This window comes from Rhinichthys klamathensis, unplaced genomic scaffold, assembly GCF_029890125.1.
Source record: "Rhinichthys klamathensis goyatoka isolate OS25496 unplaced genomic scaffold, OSU_Roscu_1.1 h1tg000391l_1, whole genome shotgun sequence".
Lineage (NCBI taxonomy): Eukaryota > Metazoa > Chordata > Actinopteri > Cypriniformes > Leuciscidae > Rhinichthys > Rhinichthys klamathensis.
Genome location: NW_026606894.1, coordinates 608,399 through 632,779, shown reverse-complemented (window position 1 = coordinate 632,779; position 24,381 = coordinate 608,399). Strand labels below are relative to the sequence as shown.

General features: G+C 43.7%; 1 protein-coding gene across 2 annotated transcripts in view; it reads right to left on the bottom strand.

The window, feature by feature from the left end:
- Nucleotides 1-1,190: 1,190 nt before the first annotated feature.
- Nucleotides 1,191-24,381, bottom strand: part of st3gal4 (ST3 beta-galactoside alpha-2,3-sialyltransferase 4) — a 53,639-nt gene continuing 30,448 nt past the window's right edge. Inside the window, exons 5-11 of one of the 2 annotated variants that reach the window (XM_056234257.1) lie at nt 17,287-17,384; nt 16,908-16,971; nt 14,489-14,587; nt 11,986-12,175; nt 11,747-11,884; nt 1,976-2,128; nt 1,191-1,409 (exon numbers count right to left, since the gene is read on the bottom strand). In XM_056234257.1, the coding sequence (XP_056090232.1) occupies nt 1,320-1,409; nt 1,976-2,128; nt 11,747-11,884; nt 11,986-12,175; nt 14,489-14,587; nt 16,908-16,971; nt 17,287-17,384 (832 nt within the window). In that variant the 3' untranslated portion in view covers nt 1,191-1,319. The remainder of the gene's footprint in view (nt 1,410-1,975; nt 2,129-11,746; nt 11,885-11,985; nt 12,176-14,488; nt 14,588-16,907; nt 16,972-17,286; nt 17,385-24,381) is intronic. The other variant, XM_056234258.1, reaches the window with a different exon arrangement.

Below are 24,381 nucleotides of genomic sequence, written 5' to 3'. Positions count from 1 at the left end.
ATATTGTACTGACTATTTCTTTGTCTATACAACATTGCATGAAATAGTATATTTATCATTATTATCCCACTTTGTCCACCATTTTGGATGCATTTATCCACGGAACTGCGCAATCTATTGTGAGATTGCCTGTCAGCAAATAGCAGGTAAGAGTCTTAACTTCTAGAACAGTCTTTGTTTCTGGTGTGTACATGTGATGACTTCATATGCAACCTGCAATTATGGGTCTGATTTATGAAAGCCGTTGGTGCATGGTTTGCATCACTCATTTGAACGACACCAAAAGTTCACCTCTCACTAGGTATTGCTTGCTGTATTGGGCTGCCGAGTCCAAATGAGGCCTTGCAATCTGGCAGTGTATTCTTCGGGCACTGACAAATCTCCAGATGTTCCTTCCTCTGCGAAGCTCTGAGTAATGAATATGACTCAAAAAAAAGGCAGCTCCCCCCACTTCAAATAGAAACAATATCCATAAAGCAGAACGTGAACATACGGCCATCATGTACATGTGATGTGCTTCAGTGCAAGCATTTAGACTCGTGTTTCACTCTCCCTGTAAACAGAGCTCGCTCACACTGTCGTGTAGATGAATCGCCCTCTTCAGGCTGTGCGAGGTATTGCTACAGATATTCGGGTGATGACTTCACAATCACTTATGCTCAAAAATTGGGTTACACTTTATTTTAAGATGTCATTGTTACAGTGTAATGTTAATTAACTACATGTACTTACTATAGGGTAAGGGTTTGGTTGAGGGTTAGTTGCATGTAATTATGCATACTTTACTGTTATTACTATGGTAAGTACATGTAACATATGTAACAAGGTCACTGTAAAATAAAGTGTTACCAAAAATCATATCTTAAATATAGAATCTCTAAATTGAAACATCCGATTAATCACAAAATTAAAGAGGCTCACTTTAAAAGTTTAGCTGATATCTTCTAAGTGAGTCCATAAGTGTTACATTTAAGATATAGGAGACACATGGGAGACCACTAGGATCTTTTTCTAAGGAGAAACAAGAAGCAGGAGTCATATAAGTCTCCATTTATTCTCCATTAAATATTGCCAATGAAAAACAAGATTTTATTTTATTAAATACTAATGAGGTTCACAAAATATCTAGTGGTGATATTTTTTTAAAAAAATCAAAAAATCAAATAAAAACATTCTGACAAAAATGTGGAAATCACATAGAAATGCAGGGTGAGAGCTGGAAATAAGTCAGGCTTGTGTGAAGTCCGAAGATGAGGATATTGTAGTGTTGTATTTACATGCACTCATGTATGTTTTTACGTGTGTGCTCATGTTGGGTGTCAAGAATGAGGATGAAGATATAAAATGGCGCCCTGGTCTTCCAGTCTCTTAAGGACTTGACCCTCTTGGTTGAGATCATGGTAGGAATTCTGAAACAACAAGGACATCCAGTAAATATAGGGTAAATATAGGGTAAAGCAAAGCAATGTTACACAGTCTTAGAAGAAACGGTTCAATATAAAAGGGTTCTGTCAGGCAGATCATGGGATCATTTTATAGAATTAGGTTTAATTCATCAATTTGTTTTAATTAATTGGTAACACTTTTTTTCGAATGTCCACTATAGCAGCTTTGAAACTACATGTCAACTAGCAGTCATCGAGTATTAGTAGACTGATGCTTAATATCTGCTAACAGTTTATTATGATGCTCCTCAACAGACATTCAGCTGACTATAAGTAACTTTGCAACTACGTGTCAACTTATTCCGCTAACCTGAACCCTAACAGTCCACTAATACTCTAATAAGTTGACATGAATTTGCAAAGTTACTTATAGTCGGTTGAATATCTGTTGAGGAGCATCACGATAAAGTGTTAGCAGATATTAAGCAAAAACTCTACTAATACTCGAATGAGAGTTAGTTGACATGTAGTGGAGTGTCTGAAGTGGACTATCGAAATAAAGCCCAGTTTTTATTATTACAAAAACCAACCTTCATGGACTTCATTGTTTCTTTTCCATAATAGTGTATGGGCTGTTTCTGGTTTCGGGACTCTGGATATCCGAATCCAGCGACGTGCACAACGTCACAGTAGTTTAATGCCACAAACACTGCCAGAATACCAGTGGTGGGATGGATTGGTTTCTGACGGAGACACAGAGGAAGTGCAGTTTAGATGACGTCTGTTTAATAGTGTGTGTCCTCCTGCAGGGGGCGGCTGAACACAGCTTTAACTTTCCTATGAATGCTTAAACACTGGGATTTTAGCCCAAGTCATCATATGAATCTATAACCGATTTTATTAACTTTTTTCTATGCAAATAAGTCCAATCAAATGCGGTCTCTCCACTAAGGTCCACCTGCAAGAAACCTGACATAATGGCTATTTTTGAAAAAAGAATGAGCTCTATGATATGTCCTGCACAAACCTTAATAGGACATACGTACGTTGAACACACACCTAAGCTGCAATAAAAACAATGCAATAACCACTTAAAATGTATTCGCTGTGAATTTTTGCCAGAAATCACCTTTTGTATGTTGGAGAATTTCTGCTCAGTGGAACGCTATGGAAAGTAATGGGAAGTAATGCATCTTGGCTTTTTCCAGCCCTGACTGCTTAAGTTGCATCTTTCTCTCTTTTTCCAAGTCATTAGCTTTTCCGCATTGCTCCATGATTTCCGCAGCTACTGATCCGTTCAGTCCCACACAAAGTATCCTCTCTAAACACACTTGTATATATGAAGGTAAAAGAGTAGCAATACTCAGATGTGCATTTGAGAACTTGTACAATAAATATTCGTACGTGTACGCGAACATTTACCCTCACAGCTCCGATGTGAAAACCTGTCAAATAAAAATCTGAAGTTGAATGTTGAAATTTGCACTCGCAGACTATTGTCACAAACCTGTATTCTGAATCTGAAGCTGCAGACAAGCAGTCACAAATGTGTAAAATGCCATTCACAGAAATACAATGACAGTCACAAACATGTCAAATATATTTGCACTTCTTCTAACATTCAAATTCGCAGTACAACATGCATTAAGCCATGTTAGCGTTTCAGAACATCCACGAGGAGGCGGGTTTCGTGACATCATCGCGTACAATAGAAGTCCCATTTCATTGGCTAGGCGCCAACCAATAAAACGGCTCCTTTGAACACCCCCGCTCCCGCCCCCTTTTCTCTCTCGCCACTACTGAGTTGCAAGTGCACAAGTCAGTTTTGCACCTCATATATCGCGAAAAGAGTAGCAAAAGTCAAGGCGTGAAATTTTAACTTGCAGTGACAGATTTGAGAAGTTGCAAGTGCCAATTTGAGGTTGTACTGCGAATTTGAATGTTAGAAGAAGTGCAAATTTGTATTACAAGTTTATGTCTGTCGTTGTATCTTTGTGAATGGCATTTTACACATTTGTGACTGCTTGTCTGCAGCTTCAAATTCAGAATACAGCTTTGTGACTATAGTCTGCGAGTGCACATCTCAGCGTTCAAGTTCAGATTTTTATTTTACAGGTTTTCACATCGGAGCTGTGAGTGTAAATGCTCGCGTACACGTACGAATATTTATTGTACAAGTTCTCAAAATCACATCTACGTGCTCTCGAGTTTTGCTACTAATTTACCTTCATACGTATACATCTCCTCAAAGATGCGAATCTCAGCCTCCATTTCAACAACAGGGTCACCATTTTCACACCATGCTCAAATTAAAACAAGAGACTTCCTACTTTCTTCTTCTTGTTAATGGTCTTTCCTTTCCGAATGGGGCTGTAAACATTTGCCACTGTGCTCTGTGTTACTCATATAGAACATTTACAAATATCAAGCTTGATAAGATTCAAATGATAAAACAATATATGTATTCAACATTAAAGACAGAATTTTGCTTGTCAAATGGTAGTAGAATATGTTCACAGATGAACTACTGTCATGAACTAGAACTATAACTACATCTACTATATATTACCAAAACAACAGTTGATTAAAACTCAAAATGGCTCAAAACTAATTAGGATTAGAATTAGAATTAAACTAGAATCAGGACTGGACTAGCATCACTCGGTAAATTTTTTAAGTGTCCAAATACTGTTTTTGTGCCCTGTAAATAATAAGTTGTGTGCCTTGTAAATGGTAATAATAATAATAATACCCATGACCCTACAGAGGATAAGTGGTTTGGACAATGGATTGAATTATAATATTAATAATAATAACAGGGCTCGATTGCATTCTAGATAATTAAAACATTTTGAATTAATCATAAAATAGACACCTACCATAAAACTAAATTGACCCTTTAAAGACCCTTATTGACCCTCCTCTCTCTCTCTCTCTCTCTCTCTCTCTCTCTCTCTCTCTCTCTCTCTCTCTCTCTCTCTCTCTCTCTCTCTCTCTCTCTCTCTCTCTCTCTCTCTCTCTCTCTCTCTCTCTCTCTCTCTCTCTCTCTCGACACAAAAGATGAGAGTAGACTGTGCAGTGTGTTGGTGCGTCCAGGTTAAGAACTAGTTTGGCCAGCAGTAAGTTGATGTTTGACTAAAAACATCCCTCTCTGTTTCAGTCTGTTTTTTTTACCAATAGCTCCAGAAGCGAGCGTGGATGTGCACGTGTGTTTCCCCCATGTTTACTGACAGAGTACGGCTCTGTTTGCCACCCTCTCAAGCATGATGTCTCTGTGATTCTGGCTGTCGGCCCAGAGTTAGCAGGGGTCCCTGTCAGCGAGGAACACGGGAGGACAACCTTCTTAAGCAGCCCGAGGAATATAAAGAAGTGTGTCTGCGGTGTCTGGCCAACCACAGCCCTCCAAACAAGCTCAATAAATTGCCGCCTGACAGAAATATGTAGAGGGATGTGCCTCCAAAAAATACAAAAGTACACAGAGAGGAGTTTGTTTTTCTAAGCCTGACTGATACTGTGCTAAGTTTAAAACTATAGAGAGAGAGAGAGGTAGAGATAAAGAAGAGAGAGAGAGAAGAGTTTGGTTGGGACGAGGTACAAAGCATTGAGCCTTGATAACTTCGATTACTAGCCTACGATAACATGTTCCAGAAATAAACGGACGCATTTCTTATAATAATTCTTTGTAAATCTCTGTGGCTGTACCAGGATACTTGAGGTCTCCGACTACAGATTATTGACCATACAAACATTTCACAATAACAAATATCTTGGCTGTCACAAAACAAAAACAAGCAGAATCCAAAATTAACACATGAGAGTGAAACTTGACTCTGGTGAGGTAAACGTTTGCCAATTGGCAAGTAATTTTATTAGAGACAGCATAGCATCAACAAGTCGATCTGTAAGAATGATAGTCTGACCTTCCCTACTGCAAACCAAAAGCAAAGACATACACTACAATTCAAGATTTGTGAGTTTGTTTTAAAGGAATTGACTATTATTCAGCAAGGATGCATTAAATTAATCAAAAGGGACTGTTTAGACATTTATTCTGTCATAGAAGATTTCTGTTTCAAATAAATGCTGTTCTTTTCACTCTTTAGCCTGACGGATGACAAAGCCGATCACAGACATCTCGTCATTGCAACTCGATTTCTACACACTAACGATCATCATAACTAACAGTGCAAACACAATGTAAATAAGAGATTCGTTGATTATTACGGGAGTTTAGGCGCTAGTCCAGAACTCAGTGACAAACACGAGCTGTTTGATTGACAGCTACAGCTTTTGTAAACGGAGATTATTAACAGATATATAATATTAACAGATACAGATTGTTTATACCCTACTAAGAAAAACAATGTGAAGTTGACCGTTTAGTCCCTGGTTTGATTTACTGACAGGATAAAGAACATCTGATTGTAGCCACATGAGTCATTACATCAGAAATCACTGGTCACAGATCAGGCATTAGAATGAACATGTGACATTACTGTCGAGTCCATTTTGTAAAAGCCTGCGCTTCTTTGGGGACTGATTTACCAAAGAATCCAGTGAAATGTGCCGAATACGAATAAATAATGTTCAATAATGAGACATTCACATTGTTGAAAATAAATATCCACATTCCTAATCCTAGCATTAGGATCCTCCTGAAGATAATGTTATTTTTAGTCCAGTGAGTGACCCTGTGCTCTTCTCTCTTCCTCATCTCACTAACGCCAGTGGGCGATCAAGCGAAGTTGATTTTCTTCTGCAGAGGCGGTCTATCACTACCTTATTACGTCATAAAGAGGCACATTCATGAACGAGTCGTTCGCTGGGCCTGGTAACAATAAAAGCTGATTTTGGAAAAACAAGGAAGTTTTCAGTTCAGAAACTTTCAGGATATTCGTATAATATGATGACCTCTTATATGTCAAAAACCTCAAGGAAAATGTGATTTCTCAGTGCATGGGTCATTTAAAGGGATACTTCACCTCTGGAAAGATGAATGTGTATTTAAAATGGGTCATATTTTTAGAAGAAATGTGAAATTATTTTTGAATTTGGAGCTTTCTAGACTGAGAAAAGCCAGAAAATGTATTTTTGGCTTATGTGGATGAAAGACAACAACTCCCAGAATGCACTTGCTTTGCTGCCCTAGGAGGCCACGCCTACCGGTAACAGAACGCAGTAGTTAAACAACAAGCCTAGGCTACTAGTGAGTCTCCGTGATGAATCTGCCCGAAAATGTGTTTCGAGATCGCCCAAAATGTCCGGGATTCGGCTTTTGCGTTCTACAGTCGCCATTCATCATGTTTACTGTGGCGAGCAGGACGAGTAAGGGCCGCGGGAGAACGGCACGAGTCATGTTTACTGTGGCGAGCAGGACGAGTAAGGGCCGCGGGAGAACGGCACGAGTCATGTTTACTGTGGCGAGCAGGACGAGTGAGGGCCGCGGGAGAACGACACGAGTCATGTTTACTGTGGCGAGCAGGACGAGTGAGGGCCGCGGGAGAACGACACGAGTCATGTTTACTGTGGCAAGCAGGACGAGTGAGGGCCGCGGGAGAACGACGCGAGTCATGTTTACTGTGGCGAGCAGAACGAGTGAGGGCCGCGGGAGAACGACGCGAGTCATGTTTACTGTGGCGAGCAGGACGAGTGAGGGCCGCGGGAGAACGACACGAGTCATGTTTACTGTGGCGAGCAGGACGAGTGAGGGCCGCGGGAGAACGGCACGAGTCATGTTTACTGTGGCGAGCAGGACGAGTGAGGGCCGCGGGAGAACGGCACGAGTCATGTTTACTGTGGCGAGCAGGACGAGTGAGGGCCGCGGGAGAACGACGCGAGTCATGTTTACTGTGACGAGCAGGACGAGTGAGGGCCGCGGGAGAACGCCGCGAGTCATGTTTACTGTGGCGAGCAGGACGAGTGAGGGCCGCGGGAGAACGGCACGAGTCATGTTTACTGTGGCGAGCAGGACGAGTGAGGGCCGCGGGAGAACGACGCGAGTCATGTTTACTGTGGCGAGCAGGACGAGTGAGGGCCGCGGGAGAACGGCACGAGTCATGTTTACTGTGGCGAGCAGGACGAGTGAGGGCCGCGGGAGAACGGCACGAGTCATGTTTACTGTGGCGAGCAGGACGAGTGAGGGCCGCGGGAGAACGACACGAGTCATGTTTACTGTGGCGAGCAGGACGAGTGAGGGCCGCGGGAGAACGGCGCGAGTCATGTTTACTGTGGCGAGCAGGACGAGTGAGGGCCGCGGGAGAACGCCGCGAGTCTTGTTTACTGTGGCGAGCAGGGCGAGTGAGGGCCGCGGGAGAACGGCACGAGTCATGTTTACTGTGGCGAGCAGGACGAGGCGAGGGCCGCGGGAGAACGACACGAGTCATGTTTACTGTGGCGAGCAGGACGAGTGAGGGCCGCGGGAGAACGGCGCGAGTCATGTTTACTGTGGCGAGCAGGACGAGTGAGGGCCGCGGGAGAACGACGCGAGTCATGTTTACTGTGGCGAGCAGGACGAGTGAGGGCCGCGGGAGAACGACGCGAGTCATGTTTACTGTGGCGAGCAGGACGAGTGAGGACCGCGGGAGAACGGCGCGAGTCATGTTTACTGTGGCGAGCAGGACGAGTGAGGGCCGCGGGAGAACGCCGCGAGTCATGTTTACTGTGGCGAGCAGGACGAGTGAGGGCCGCGGGAGAACGACACGAGTCATGTTTACTGTGGCGAGCAGGACGAGTGAGGGCCGCGGGAGAACGGCACGAGTCATGTTTACTGTGGCGAGCAGGACGAGTGAGGGCCGCGGGAGAACGACGCGAGTCATGTTTACTGTGGCGAGCAGGACGAGTGAGGGCCGCGGGAGAACGGCGCGAGTCATGTTTACTGTGGCGAGCAGGACGAGTGAGGGCCGCGGGAGAACGACACGAGTCATGTTTACTGTGGCGAGCAGGACGAGTGAGGGCCCCGGGAGAACGACACGAGTCATGTTTACTGTGGCGAGCAGGACGAGTGAGGGCCGCGGGAGAACGACACGAGTCATGTTTACTGTGGCGAGCAGGACGAGTGAGGGCCGCGGGAGAACGACACGAGTCATGTTTACTGTGGCGAGCAGGACGAGTGAGGGCCGCGGGAGAACGGCACGAGTCATGTTTACTGTGGCGAGCAGGACGAGTGAGGGCCGCGGGAGAACGACACGAGTCATGTTTACTGTGGCGAGCAGGACGAGTGAGGGCCGCGGGAGAACGACACGAGTCATGTTTACTGTGGCGAACAGGACGAGTGAGGGCCGCGGGAGAACGACACGAGTCATGTTTACTTTGGCGAACAGGACGAGTGAGGGACGCGGGAGAACGACACGAGTCATGTTTACTGTGGCGAGCAGGACGAGTGAGGGCCGCAGGAGAACGACACGAGTCATGTTTACTGTGGCGAGCAGGACGAGTGAGGGCCGCGGGAGAACGACGCGAGTCATGTTTACTGTGGCGAGCAGGACGAGTGAGGGCCGCGGGAGAACGACACGAGTCATGTTTACTGTGGCGAGCAGGACGAGTGAGGGCCGCGGGAGAACGACACGAGTCATGTTTACTGTGGCGAGCAATGACGAGTGAGGGCCGCGGGAGAACGACACGAGTCATGTTTACTGTGGCGAGCAGGACGAAGCGAGGGCCGCGGGAGAACGACACGAGTCATGTTTACTGTGGCGAGCAGGACGAGTGAGGGCCGCGGGAGAACGACACGAGTCATGTTTACTGTGGCGAGCAGGACGAGGCGAGGGCCGCGGGAGAACGACACGAGTCATGTTTACTGTGGCGAGGAGGACGAGTGAGGGCCGCGGGAGAACGGCGCGAGTCATGTTTACTGTGGCGAGCAGGACGAGTGAGGGCCGCGGGAGAACGACACGAGTCATGTTTACTGTGGCGAGCAGGACGAGTGAGGGCCGCGGGAGAACGGCACGAGTCATGTTTACTGTGGCGAGCAGGACGAGTGAGGGCCGCGGGAGAAAGGCACGAGTCATGTTTACTGTGGCGAGCAGAACGAGTGAGGGCCGCGGGAGAACGACACGAGTCATGTTTACTGTGGCGAGCAGGACGAGTGAGGGCCGCGGGAGAACGGCACGAGTCATGTTTACTGTGGCGAGCAGGACGAGTGAGGGCCGCGGGAGAACGGCACGAGTCATGTTTACTGTGGCGAGCAGGACGAGTGAGGGCCGCGGGAGAATGGCACGAGTCATGTTTACTGTGGCGAGCAGGACGAGTGAGGGCCGCGGGAGAACGACACGAGTCATGTTTACTGTGGCGAGCAGGACGAGTGAGGGCCGCGGGAAAACGACACGAGTCATGTTTACTGTGGCAAGCAGGACGAGTGAGGGCCGCGGGAGAACGACACGAGTCATGTTTACTGTGGCGAGCAGGACGAGTGAGGGCCCCGGGAGAACGGCACGAGTCATGTTTACTGTGGCGAGCAGGACGAGACTGAGGGCCGCGGGAGAACGACGCGAGTCATGTTTACTGTGGCGAGCAGGACGAGACTGAGGGCCGCGGGAGAACGACACGAGTCATGTTTACTGTGGCGAGCAGGACGAGTGAGGGCCGCGGGAGAACGACACGAGTCATGTTTACTGTGGCGAGCAGGACGAGACTGAGGGCCGCGGGAGAACGACGCGAGTCATGTTTACTGTGGCGAGCAGGACGAGTGAGGGCCGCGGGAGAACGACACGAGTCATGTTTACTGTGGCGAGCAGGACGAGTGAGGGCCGCGGGAGAACGACACGAGTCATGTTTACTGTGGCGAGCAGGACGAGTGAGGGCCGCGGGAGAACGACGCGAGTCATGTTTACTGTGGCGAGCAGGACGAGTGAGGGCCGCGGGAGAACGACACGAGTCATGTTTACTGTGGCGAGCAGGACGAGTGAGGGCCGCTGGAGAACGACGCGAGTCATGTTTACTGTGGCGAGCAGGACGAGTGAGGGCCGCGGGAGAACGACGCGAGTCATGTTTACTGTGGCGAGCAGGACGAGTGAGGGCCGCGGGAGAACGACACGGGTCATGTTTACTGTGGCGAGCAGGACGAGTGAGGGCCGCGGGAGAACGACACGAGTCATGTTTACTGTGGCGAGCAGGACGAGTGAGGGCCGCGGGAGAACGACACGAGTCATGTTTACTGTGGCGAGCAGGACGAGTGAGGGCCGCGGGAGAACGGCGCGAGGCCGGTGGCGTGATTACCGATGAGTGACACCTCTGAGACGCACCGGTCTCGTATCTTTCACGGAGGAGCGGGAATTTTCTTAGCAATGTTAAAACGCACATCAACTGATCACTTGTTTAGCGTTCATGTAAACACTACATTCAGATTCACCAATCGGAATGAATTCAGTTAGATTGAAACAAAAGGTGTTCGTGTAAACAATGAATGGCGACTGCAGAAAGCAAAAGCTGAATCCCGGACATCGACGGCCGGACATGTCCGGGAAAAAGAGGATGGTAACCCCTATCTACTCAGCTTTCTCCACAGAACAAGAGCCTGTTAGCTTAGCTAAGCTTCCAAAAAAGATGGCTGACACTATGTGTACATTCTGTGAGTGAGATCCCAGCCTCTATGGGCGGGTTGAGAACATGCGGCACAGCCCCTACTACTGACTGTAGTCTTTAGCCTCTGGCCAAAAAATCCTCCAATGACGCAAAATGACGATTTTTGCGTCATCGGAGTTTTTTTTCCAGACAAAAAATACACAAATCTCTCGTCTCAGGAGGATTTGAGGGTGGAAAATAAGGTAATTCGAAAATACTACAGGTTTTCTACTAATACAAAGCTTAATGCTAAATCCTGAAGTATCCCTTTAAGGGAGACAATTGTAATGTTTAACATTTTTGGAAGAAATAAATGCAGCTTAAGAGACTTCTTTCAAAAATCATCCGTTACAAAAAAGTGTTACAATGCTCCCTTCATGAACATTAGATACACTACAAACACATCCTCATCAACTCCACATGTAACATGTCATTTTTCATGGGAGTGAATCCATGAGGGGAAAACCGCCTCTTTCTCACAAATGAGATTAGACGGGAGCTGGTGTTCTGCTCACTAATGGAGACTTCGAAAGTATCAGGATACACCACATCTCAACCGACTGGACCCTCTCTGTAATATTTTTTATTAGCATGGCACATTAAGGCAAACCTTAATGTCAAGAATCCATATATGATGCATTACAATGCTTTTTGAGTCTCATTACAATTGTTTCATTACTATCAAATATGGAAGTGCCACAATTTCCATATCTGAAATTATTTCCACATCTGTTCTGCCAAAGTAAGAGCGTTTCCATAGTGTTTAACATTCCCTGGAGCCTGGCCATGTGTGCAGATCTCACCTGTTGTCGGCGTGGTTGCAAAGGAATTTGCAGAAGCTTGCTGGCTGTTAGGCGGAGAAAATATGGGTCCAGGACACGGATCTGACTGGTCCGGCCAAGCCAGATCTGGGGAGGAGGCTTCCAGAAACCCTTTCGAACCTAAATCCGGCACAGAGAGAAAACAGCTCCTCGTGATTACTGGGAAATCGGGGGGAAATCTGGCACAGGTTTAAAAAAAAAACTAAGTGAGACGGACTGACCCTCTTCTCGTCATATAGGATCTCTTTGAGCCAGCGGAGGTCCTGTAGTTTGAAAGGAACCAGGACTAGCAGAGTGTCCGGGTCATTGTGGATACCCGGATTATAGGAGGCGGATTCGGGATAAAACAGACGCAAAGTGGTCTTGTTCCCCACATCCTCCTCATGGCCTCTCACTGGGGCGTCATTCAGCCTGACACACAAAGATATGAGGCCATTTATATTAAAGCCAAAAGGCAAATCAGAGCTGGGTATACTGTACATGTTGACCTCAAATCATGTTGGAATAAGCATTGATAATAAGTGTGCGTAGGCTATAATATCAATGCAATGGACCACAATAATGCAATTCTAATGCGATTTTCAGAGTTGAGAATGTGTCGGTTAAGAAATAATGGCAGAAACAACTTGGTTTTGTGAAATATTGACTGTGCAGTGTAGTTTGTACACAATTTGTGCTCTGTTGATGAGGAATAGTGGTAAAGCTTGCCAGAAAGCACTACTCATTTACCCGATTTATGAGGTGATAGGCTAGAGCAGCCAAATTGCATTTCCCGTCATTCCCTATGGCAGCAAGAGAATGCTAAAATACATAATAAAGACAATTACAGACCTTATTTACACCATTTGCCATTGATTTTGCTACACTGGTGCTAAAAAAGCTTCCTGATTTGGCAGTAAGTTGAAATTGCCTAACACATCTATTTTTTCCAGACAAAATCTGTTCGTACATCAGCGCATAATTACGACCTCCGAGCTTGTAAATAGGACTTTAACGCTGCAATTAATCTCAGCATAAACTGTGTGTGTGTGTTTCACTCCATGAATATGTTGCAGACCAGGTGAATCTAATTGTGTTTAGATTACAATAGCCGACATTCTTCAATAGCAAGACATTCTTGAGGCAAAGCATCAAGCTAGAAGAGAAAACAAATTAATGCAACACAGTGGGGGATTCACTGCCAAAACATCCACCTTTTGGGAAGGGAGGGGTTGATTAAACATTCAAAAGAATTTCCTAAACTGGAAAGAGCCACACCTTGTGAAAACTTAAAACAAAAAAAGTTCTTATTATGGAAATAATGTGTGAACTAAATGTAATCTTTACTGACACTCAAATGCATGTTATTTATAATTAAATAAAAATGTAGTTAAAATTTATATTGAATGCAATTAGTTTAACTAAGTTTAAGTAGGACTTTAGTACATCTTTATATGTAATTTCATAATTATTTCTATTGTCTTTCAAATATGGTTAAAGTGTTCTGCTGAAAAGCATTTATAATAAACTAAAATATATTTTAATGTCAATTCATTGAAACTTGTATGTCATGTATTTAAAGACATTTGCAATTACACATTTGTAATGAAGTTACAATTAAGTACATTTAAATATATTAACTTTAAATGTAATAACACAATACAGTTAAAATTATAATCAAGTGCTTTACTTGTGCTTTAGTATGTTAGTCAACACATCAACACAAGTGTATTAGCATGACAAAGGATTCTTTAAAAATTTACTTTAAAGTAAAACTTTGTTCTGCCATTATTGCAAAGTGCACTTTATAAAAGTGTACTTAAGTGTTTTGAAAGTTTATTCTCTTTTATTTCATTAATATTATATTATTATATGTTATTAATTCATACAATAATATAATATTAATGTATAATATACACACTTGTTTTTGAGAAGGGATCATTTAGGAACAAAAGCACATTAGCATATCAAAGGAGGCAATTGTAATGTGTTAAAAAAAATGAAATAAAAGCAGCATAGAGACATAATCAGCTAAAAACCAAAATGTTTCAATTCTCCCTGCTCTCCACTCCTTCGTGAACCTTACAGACACTACAAATACATCCTTATCAACTCATTTTTCATGGGAGTGAATCCATGTAGGAAAACCGCCTCTTTCTCACAAATGAGATTAGAGGGGAGCTGGTGTTCTGCTCACTAATGGAGACTTCGTAGCATCAGGATTTGTAACTCGACACCAAATGTCAACCGGCTGGACTCTCCTCCCCCGCCGTGATTAGCTTCTGAGAACACGCGAGGAGGGGGAGACCATGGAAAAATACATTCAGCCAAATTCTGCCGTTTGTTAAAGGCTTACAAGAAATAAAATGGCATTAGTTCATTCCAAGGCTATAAATCGGCTTGAGAAGCAAAGGTTGAGAAACAGTAGCCAAGCAGCGCTCTAATTGCAGGAGGTTTTGAGCCTATTATTTGCCACTCAACAGACTTACAATAAAACAAGAATGCAAAATACAAGCCAGACTAATGGAAAGGCTATCGCTCTGTAGACCGAAAGAAAAATATATTCAATGGATAGATGGAGATGGAAAACGAGATGGGGAGGGAAATGAACTAAAAAGCTTGAAATGTAAAAAAGAGGATATAAACATTACTTTGTTAAAGAATGAGGACTAGTAAATGGTAAATGAAAGCAGTGTCATAGAAACGCTGAAAGAGGTCAAAGAGAGGAGGAGGTGTTTTTTTTACCTGATCACCACGTCGTATTTGTTAATGATCTCCCCCAGTGAAGTGTTTTTTATGGAAAAGCCGTTTCCAATGACTGCACATGTCCTGCAATCTAAACTGCTGACACAAAAAAGGCACTTTCCATGAATACGGTACACAAAAAATTATACTTATTTTTACTTTTTCAACAAATAGTCAGTGAAATGAAATATATATACAGGGCTTGACATTAACTTTTTTGCTCACCAGCCACTGTGGATTGTGGTTTTCCAAAGTTACAAGCCACTCAGCATTTTTACTGGTCACAATTTTGATATTGATGACATAGGGGAAAAACTGGCATATACTGTAGATATTTTTAATATTATCTCATAATTTGGCAGGTCACTTTATTAGGCTGCTGTCACTTTAAGACCTGACGCACGGATCAGTTATACTGCTACACATGCATTTTCTTTCTCAACTGTTTACGTTCACTTAAAAAATAACTGACTTGTTCGCAACGCGCCAGGCATTACGTAATCACGTTGGAAAGGTCATGCTGGACGTCCCATTGTTTACAAGCGTGGAGAAGGAGGATCGTTCAAATTTTATTGTATGTTGAATGACATATTTATGTCTTTGTGTCAGTTGTTTAAAATGGTCCTTTCGTGTGCGTATCATGGATGTCTAAAACAATGGGGCGGTACTTCCGCCTACATCCAGCGTGACCTTTTCAACGTTATGACGTAATGCCTGGCGCGTCGCGAACCAGCACAAGACGAACAATTGTGCTTAAAAAGTATATACGTTTAAAAAAAAATTGGAAAATGACTGATCGTTTCGCTAGATAAGACCCTATTCCTCAGCTGGGATCATGCAGAGCCCTTTGAAACTGCATTGATTTGGACTTCAACAATTTGGTTACCATTGAAGTCCATTGTGTGGAGAAAAATCCTGAAATGTTTTCCTTTAAAAAACTTAATTTCTTTTCCACTGAAGAAAGAAAAACGTGACCATCTTGGATGGCATTTGGGTGAGTAAATTATCAGGAAATTTTCATTTTGAGGTGAACTAATCCTTTAATGACTAATGATCTTTGCAACAGAAGTGAATCAATCACTAACTTTAGCTGGACAATAACTTAATTCTAGAGCTGCTGTAAAGCCAAACAATCTCTGTTACTTTAATGTCCTACAGTAGTATCACGGTAAAGCTGCTTTGAAACAATATATATTGTTAAAAGCGCTATATAAATGAAGGTGACTTGACTATTGTATGAATAGTTATGTAAACAAGGTAAAAGTGTTGAAAAGCAGCTGAGGCGCGCCATCATTTTTTATTTGACTTTATTTACCTCAGGAATGTTTACTATGCAGTTGTGCATGGGAAAGAAAGTGCACGATGTGAGACTGCTACAACTATTAAGAACATTGATTAAGAACTCATTTACACAACAAAATTTATTTTCATATTGAATGACAGTTACAGTACAGCTTCAAATCTGTTAATAGTCAATTAATAGCTGCAATAGTAAATTAAATATACAAGTAGTCTATGTAATAAACATGTTTTAATTATGTTTATTAGATACAAAATGTTTTTTTTTTTGTATATGTATTTTATAAGAATGTAAATGTGTACCTTGAAATGCAATGTAAGTCGCTTTGGATAAAAGCGTCTGCCAAATGCATAAATGTAAATGCAAATGTTAATGATTTGAAATCTGAAAGTAAAATTACAACATTTATGTTCTGTAATCATTCCCTTTCTTCCAAATGAGCGATTATTGTCAGTGAAGTCCACTTTAACATATATTCTTAGTGAACACTGCGTAGGGACCCTGTCAATCGGAACGCACCTACTGTTTTCTTTACTCACCAAAACCAGCATTTTGACATTATTTCGTGTGTATTTGACTGTTTAAGTGCAGTAAGCCGTGAAAACGAACTTAAGTTAATAATTAGAGGCGGCTTTATGTGTGCGCACTTTGGGTGTGAGCACAAAATCTGCGGGACTGAGTTAAACTATGCAAAATACGCTCAATCCCACGTCGAAATTCAAGCCCTGTAACACTAACCATATTCATCCAGAGAAAATGAAACGAGCGAGAAAGGAGAGGCAGGTTTGTGTGTAACTTGCTGTCAGAGAGATGAGAGAGAGAGAGAAAGAGCAGCTGGTGTCGTGTATCTATTCTGCAGGAAATATATTGGATATATAAAAAACAGGGTTTTACTTCTCCTTTTACAAAACCCTCAAATAGTCATTACGTCTTTTCAATGGTTATCCTATGGTAACCAAGATAATTTTGACCATGACCAAGAACATTGTTGTAATGTATTTGTAATACGTGTGGTAATTCATGCCACACCACAGCATGTCATAAGGAACTAAAGCAAATGAGCGAATCTGAGGAATGGTTTTTCTAGATACTTGTGAAAGCTGCTCAGCCGTACTTTACCTCTCAATGTTTGCTGGCATTGTGTAGCTGGAAATCACTGCCAAGACCTTCAGAAGCAGGAGCTCTGCAGTGAGAAAGAAGAAAGTCTTTGAAACAAAGTGCACCATTATGAATGTATCAACATGAATGGATCGCATGCAGAATGCTCGTTTTGCAGTAAAAGTATGCTGACCGCAGAAAAAACAAACAAACTTCTTTATTTTAGGTTGACTGAAAGGTTTCAAGGGTTTGTAAGGTTTCAGCAGCCAGATTTATGTGATCATGTACTGTACTTAGGCCAGATTTAACATAAGCATTCGCTTAAGGACGTTGCACTAGATTTAACCATTGTATTAAAGGACAGATTATAACAGAGAGGGCCAACAGAAGCTGTACATACCGCTGCCTTTTATACCATAGGGCAGGGCTTCAGCTGACAGATGTTCCCTCCAGAAGAAATCCTCAAGCTTTAGAAAGAGCTCAGTCTTTCGGCTCATGCTGTTTCGGTAAAACAAAAGACAGACTCAAAAATTAAACTACGTATAATGCTTTGTTTCTCAGTTTTGGCATCATTTCAAGCCAGACCAACAATTTCCTACCTACCTAATTAAGTTTTTAGTGTACTTGGTTACCAAGGACACAACAGTGTCAGTGACAAAAGAAAAATTCAAGGTAAATATCAATATATTTATTGCGCATAATTTCCAATAGTGCTGCAGGGATGATGTCAAAAACCGGAAGAATAATTCGCAAGTGGTTCCCTCGAGATTTTCCTATGGGTTTAAATAATGTTTTTTTTTTTTTTTTTTATTATGAGTAAAACAGTATTTGGCTGAAAGGTAAGATATATTTGTGTATCATCAGAGTAACGATGGAAATTTAGATCATGACGCTGGATGATCTGACCAAGAGGAAGCATATAGATTAGAAATAGAAGTGGACCAAGGACAGATCCTTGATCCCATATCCCACGGGAAACGGAGACAGAGCCAGATTTGTGTTTATTAATGCTTGTATTAATGATTTTCCTATGGGTTTTACAGTTTTTTTCAATTGTTTACACACTAAAATAAAAATTTCCACACAATTTGCAAAATTCTACTCCAATGAGCAAAACACCTCCACAGATTTGCACAACATTACACACAATGTCTGCTTCACCCTTTTTGCAAAGCATTACACACAGTGATTTGTAAAACTCTAGACACATTTTCACACCTTAGACACAGATAAGGATTGCGAGGTTACTTCCTTGTCATTACAAAGCCCCGGACTGCCAATGACAACACTAATGGACGAATTGGATAAACACATCCACCAGGCGTGGAAGCACACATGTGCTAATTTGAAAACGCAGCACTCAGGTGTGCTATAAAAGGCAGCAGGTGAGTTCACCTGTCTTCAACAAAAATGGAAGGAGCTAGAAGAAGAAGAAGAAGAAGAGTGAGAATGAGAGGGGGAGCTCAAAGAGGAGATGAAGGAGGTAGAGGAAGATCGAAGATGAGAAGAAGGAGATAGAGGAAGAGGAGAAGAAGGAGATCGAAGATGAGAAGAAGGAGATAGAGGAAGAGGAGAAGGAGATAGAGGAAGAGGAGAAGGAGATAGAGGAAGAGGCCCAGCTAGAGGAAGAGGAGAAGAAGGAGATAGAGGAAGATCGAAGATGAGAAGAAGGAGATAGAGGAAGAGGAGAAGGAGATAGAGGAAGAGGAGAAGGAGATAGAGGAAGAGGTGAAGAAGGACTTGAAGAGTTGATAGAACCTGAACAAAGAAGACGAGGACCAAATTTGACTCAAGAAATCCGTGCAACACTTATTGACCATGTTATCAACCAATCAAATGTTAGATGATGAATAGTTACAGTATTCTTGTTGCTTTTACAGTAGTTTGTCTTCAGGGTCAAAGTGTATCTACTTTATGCAGTAATTTTTATTTGTCTACAGATTTTATTTGTTTCATTGATTTAATTGTTGGTTGATTACTGTAACTGATTATGGTTAGAAATACTGTAAGTATTGAAATAAATACTTGAAATATTGCAGCATCAGTGTTGTGCAGTGCTTGGTAAGTTAGTAGGCCTATTTGTGTACATTCTCCCTATATCTCAAACTAATCATGAAGAATGTTGTGGGTTTGTCACTATTTTTTTCATCTAAATTATCCCTTACATAACAATGTCTGGCCAAAAATCTAGCACATGCTATTTCCTAAAATTAGTTTTTTTACAAATGTGTTTTTTATTTATCACAGCAGTGTGAAACTGTCTGCAATAGTGTCTGATCATTGAGGACTGTAGTGATCGACCGATATATCGGCCGGCCGATATATCGGGCCGATATTTGCGGTTTTTACGTGTATCGGAATCGGCCGATATGCGGCTGCTGCGTTCGCCGATAGTTTTTTCCCGGCATTATTTATAGACAGGCGTCCACAGGCAGCTCTGTGCTGCTGGAGACGCTGCAGTTCACGTGCAGACCCTGCACTGTCCCTCCCCCACTAGCAGAGTGCAACCTGCGCTTCAAGATAACGGTACTTTTAAACTTTCAAAGCATCTTTTAACTGTTTGACTGCTGAAATATTGTCAAACACTTTGAAAATGGAAACACGTTGCTTTATAACTGTTATGTGGTTGCAACTATATAGCTAAGCAAGTTTGTGGGTCCAAATGGAAAACGAGAATGACTCGTCTATAAAACTGCTTGCTTGCCATTGTATTTAGGGAGCTGCAAATAGCTGTAGGCTATCCGTTCAGTATGCATTAGGGCTGTCAATGAATATTCTAAATACGAATATATATTCGAATAGTTTAAAAAAAACTGAATTTTGAAGGTGAAAATTAATATTCGAAATGTGGAAAAACACGCCCGCGGCAGCAGACTAACGTTACCACAGCACAGCTCACTCGGAGCGCTCAGTGTCGGTTCTATGTACTGTGAAACTTCAATTAATGTATTTGTTTCAATCACTGAATGAAGCCTGCTATATACCTTAAATTGCTTGCACAAAACTCTTGATCAGCACTCAACATTTGTTTGTTGTTGTTCATTTAAACCGGTATGCGCGGAGAGCGTGAGGGTGAGTGCGAGAGAGAGAGAGAGAGAGTGCGCCTGCGAGTCCGGGCGAGCCAGAGTGAGCTCTGCGGTCTTGGCCATTAGTTGATTTACTCGTTTTTTTTTGTAGTAATACGTTGTCAAATATGTTTAAACTCAAATAAGCTACTTAATACTATTAGTTATGTCTCTTTGTATTAATTTGTCCTGTTATTGACGTAATGCGCGTCATTGACCAAATGCACGACGATATGCTCAAATATGTTTTTTAGAGGGAATATACAAACGCCATTTGAACAATTTTGACAGCCCTAGTATGCGTCCGGTAGCTGTTACGAACACTGGTCATAGGATTAAGTAATACCAACGTTGTTCCGTGCTTTTTGCGACCACCTGGCTGAGGTTTGGACGCGTGTGGTGTGTGTCTCCCTCGCCATCGCAGTGATATTAGAGACTAGACATGCTCATTTTATTTTATGTAGACAAATTTAAACCATGGCAGTAAATAGTTCGTTACTTTTAAAATGAAGTACAGTGTGCACTGTGCACTTTATTATGCTGGTTGCTACTGTGTGCAATAGTGTAATTATTTTATTTATGCTTAAATATTTATTTTCAGCAGTGAACTTTTTTTTGTTCTACCTCATGTTTTTAATATTTGTTAAATATTGTTTATCTACTTGTTCTTGTTCTACCTCACATGTTTTTACTATTTGTTAAATATAGATTTTTTTACGTTAAATAAATGTTACTTTTATTAAATTTAGACCTGTAACATTTGTTAACATCATGTCATTTTTATGATGTAAATTGAGGGAGCAAAATGTATCGGCTCCAAATAACGGCTCAAGAAAATCGGCAGCCCGTATCGGTCATCGGCTAAGGCTGATGGGGAAAAAATCGGTATCGGTATCGGCACTAAAAAATCCATATCGGTCGATCCCTAGAGGACTGTGTTATGTTAAATGAAAACTAATAGTATTTTCACAAATAATGTTTTGACTGAAGTGTGTATGTTTTGACAGAAGTGTGTCATTTTGCAAACAATCTAGGAATTATGCAAATTCAGTGTGGTGTTTGGATAATTGTGATTATATTTTGAAAAAAATAGCCCGGTTTTCAAAATTGTGTGTAAACAATTGAAAAAAACTGTAATAATGGGTTTTTTTAATTTATGAGTAAAACAAGGTCGGTGGTAAAAATTACTTGCCAATACTTGGGACATTTTGCTCTACAGCTTAAATTGCACACACTCATGTCAACAAAGAGAGCATTTTTAAGCTTTTATGTTTTAAGAATTAAAAAAAAAAAATTAAGAATTTTTAAGATTTTATCCTATGTTTTTTACAATTCATTTAGGATGCATAAAATGCTACCTATGAAACTAGCCTTTGAGTTAGAGTTGGCAATTTACATAATCATTTCAACACAAAACGCAGTCAAACACAATACATCATTTGAATTGAAGGTGAAGTTACATTGTGAAAAGGCAAAAATGGCGATGACTGTTTGTCCATTTACAAACCACGCAGATATGTATTACACAGGGCACTAGTTTGGCTACACTGCTGTGTTGTCCTTGTCTAAAGCTCAAAAGCTTGAGATTGACATGTTGGTTTAAACCAAGCTAGTCTGTCATAACAGTGCAGTGGAGCCCAGCCCAATCATTACACACAGATGTGTTGGTTTTACAGTGCTGCCAGTCGTCTACACACTCCCACTGCCCATGAGTGTCCCTTTTCCATTAAGTGCCCTGTTATTCTCTGGCTACACCACTGAGTACAGCGGCAAGAGAAATCCTGATGATTTTTAAGAGCTGCTGTTAGGCAAAAGCTGTCCTTTTTCACCTGGAAATCAATATTGTGTGTGTGTAAACAAAAGGTGCTATAATAATATGTTTTATTTATATAGCACCTTTCAAGAAGGACACTACATAAAGTTGACAAATAACTCAAATAATACAGATGTACAATCAGGGAACAACAAAGTGAACAGGCAGTCAGACGGAGATCATATAACAAACAAGACAATAGCCAACATTAGTAAGGATCTGATAATGAAAGTAAAAAATCTGTTAACCAATCTGTAAACAAATTAGTTTTGAGTTCAGTCTTAAAGGAGGAGTGGCGCGGATGTTTTGGGAAAGCTGAAATGCTGAATAAGCTACCATCAACAGTAGATGGTTTGAACTTAAGTAGTACAAGCAAACTCTCAGGGACAAGGGAGAGGAGGAGGCCAAAGAGGGAGAGGAGGAGGCCAACGAGGGAGAGGAGGAGGCCAACGAGGGAAGGGGTGGGGGCAACAAGGGAGAGGAGGAGGCCAAAGAGGGAGAGGAGGAGGCCAACGAGGGAGAGGAGGAGGCCAACGAGGGAAGGGGTGGGGGCAACAAGGGAGAGGAGGAGGCCAACAAGGGAGAGGAGGAGGCCAACGAGGGAAGGGGTGGGGGGCAACAAGGGAGAGGAGGAGGCCAACGAGGGAAGGGGGAGGGGGGGGGGGCAACAAGGGAGAGGAGGAGGCCAACGAGGGAAGGGGGAGGGGGTGGGGGCAACAAGGGAGAGGAGGAGGCCAAAGAGGGAGAGGAGGAGGCCAACGAGGGAGAGGAGGAGGCCAACGAGGGAAGGGGTGGGGGCAACAAGGGAGAGGAGGAGGCCAACAAGGGAGAGGAGGAGGCCAACGAGGGAAGGGGGGGGGGGCAACAAGGGAGAGGAGGAGGCCAACGAGGGAAGGGGGAGGGGGGGGGGGCAACAAGGGAGAGGAGGAGGCCAACGAGGGAAGGGGGAGGGGGTGGGGGCAACAAGGGAGAGGAGGAGGCCAAAGAGGGAGAGGAGGAGGCCAACGAGGGAGAGGAGGAGGCCAACGAGGGAAGGGGTGGGGGCAACAAGGGAGAGGAGGAGGCCAAAGAGGGAGAGGAGGAGGCCAACGAGGGAGAGGAGGAGGCCAACGAGGGAAGGGGTGGGGGCAACAAGGGAGAGGAGGAGGCCAACAAGGGAGAGGAGGAGGCCAACGAGGGAAGGGGTGGGGGGCAACAAGGGAGAGGAGGAGGCCAACGAGGGAAGGGGGAGGGGGGGGGGGCAACAAGGGAGAGGAGGAGGCCAACGAGGGAAGGGGGAGGGGGTGGGGGCAACAAGGGAGAGGAGGAGGCCAAAGAGGGAGAGGAGGAGGCCAACGAGGGAGAGGAGGAGGCCAACGAGGGAAGGGGTGGGGGCAACAAGGGAGAGGAGGAGGCCAACAAGGGAGAGGAGGAGGCCAACGAGGGAAGGGGGGGGGGCAACAAGGGAGAGGAGGAGGCCAACGAGGGAAGGGGGAGGGGGGGGGGGCAACAAGGGAGAGGAGGAGGCCAACGAGGGAAGGGGGGGGGGGGCAACAAGGGAGAGGAGGAGGCCAACGAGGGAAGGGGGAGGGGGGGGGGCAACAAGGGAGAGGAGGAGGCCAACGAGGGAGAGGAGGAGGCCAACGAGGGAGAAGAGGAGGCCAACGAGGGAGAGGAGGAGGCCAACGAGGGAGAGGAGGAGGCCAACGAGGGAGGAGGGAGGAGGAAGGAGGGAGGGAGGAGGGAGGAGGGAGGGGGGAGGGGGGAGGGGGGGGCAACAAGGGAGAGGAGGAGGTCCAGGAGGGAGAGCAAGACAACCTCGCACCATCATTACGGACGAGATGCGAGCAGCAGTCATTGACCATGTCATTGTCCATGGTATGACAATGGCTGAAGCAGGACTAAGAGTCCGTCCAAACCTGAGTAGGTTCACCGTGGCCACCATTATCAGGGCATTCAGACAACACAACAGGTATTGTACTCTATTGCTTTCTTTGTCACAATACAATTTTACAAGCCTGTGAAAGTAGTCTATTGGTTTCAAATCAGTTGTTACTGTATTGTAAAACATGTCAATTGACTACACATGTTTCTTTCTTTAGAGTTGAAAGAATGCCACATAGAGGTGGGAGGGTTGCCATATTTACAGCGGCACAAGAAACCCTCATTGTGGATATGGTTCGTGAGAACAACCTCATCAGACTCCGGGAGATCAGAGACAAAGTCATTGTCGATAATGTCAACTTTGAGAGGATTGATGATGTCAGCTTGGCCACAATAGACCGAGTTCTCCGGCGCCAAAAGATGCGGATGAAACAGGTCTATAGGGTTCCCTTTGAGCGCAACTCTGCGCGACACAAAGACCTACGTTACGAGTATGTGCAAGTAAGTATACATCCATGTTCACAGTACAGTTAGTGGACATTCTGTGTTGCTCAGTGGCCTACATTACTTCTGGACAATACTGTGCTACCTGATTGACTGTTGTTCTGAACACCTGTGCACTTTCACATTTTGTGAAATGGGTTTGGAGGGGCTTGTCCTTGGCCTTGGAGGGGCTTGTCCTTGTGCGGCCATGGGTTTGGAGAGGCATGCTGTCCTTGGGTCTTACAACACCCAACGTCTCCTCACCTTCCTA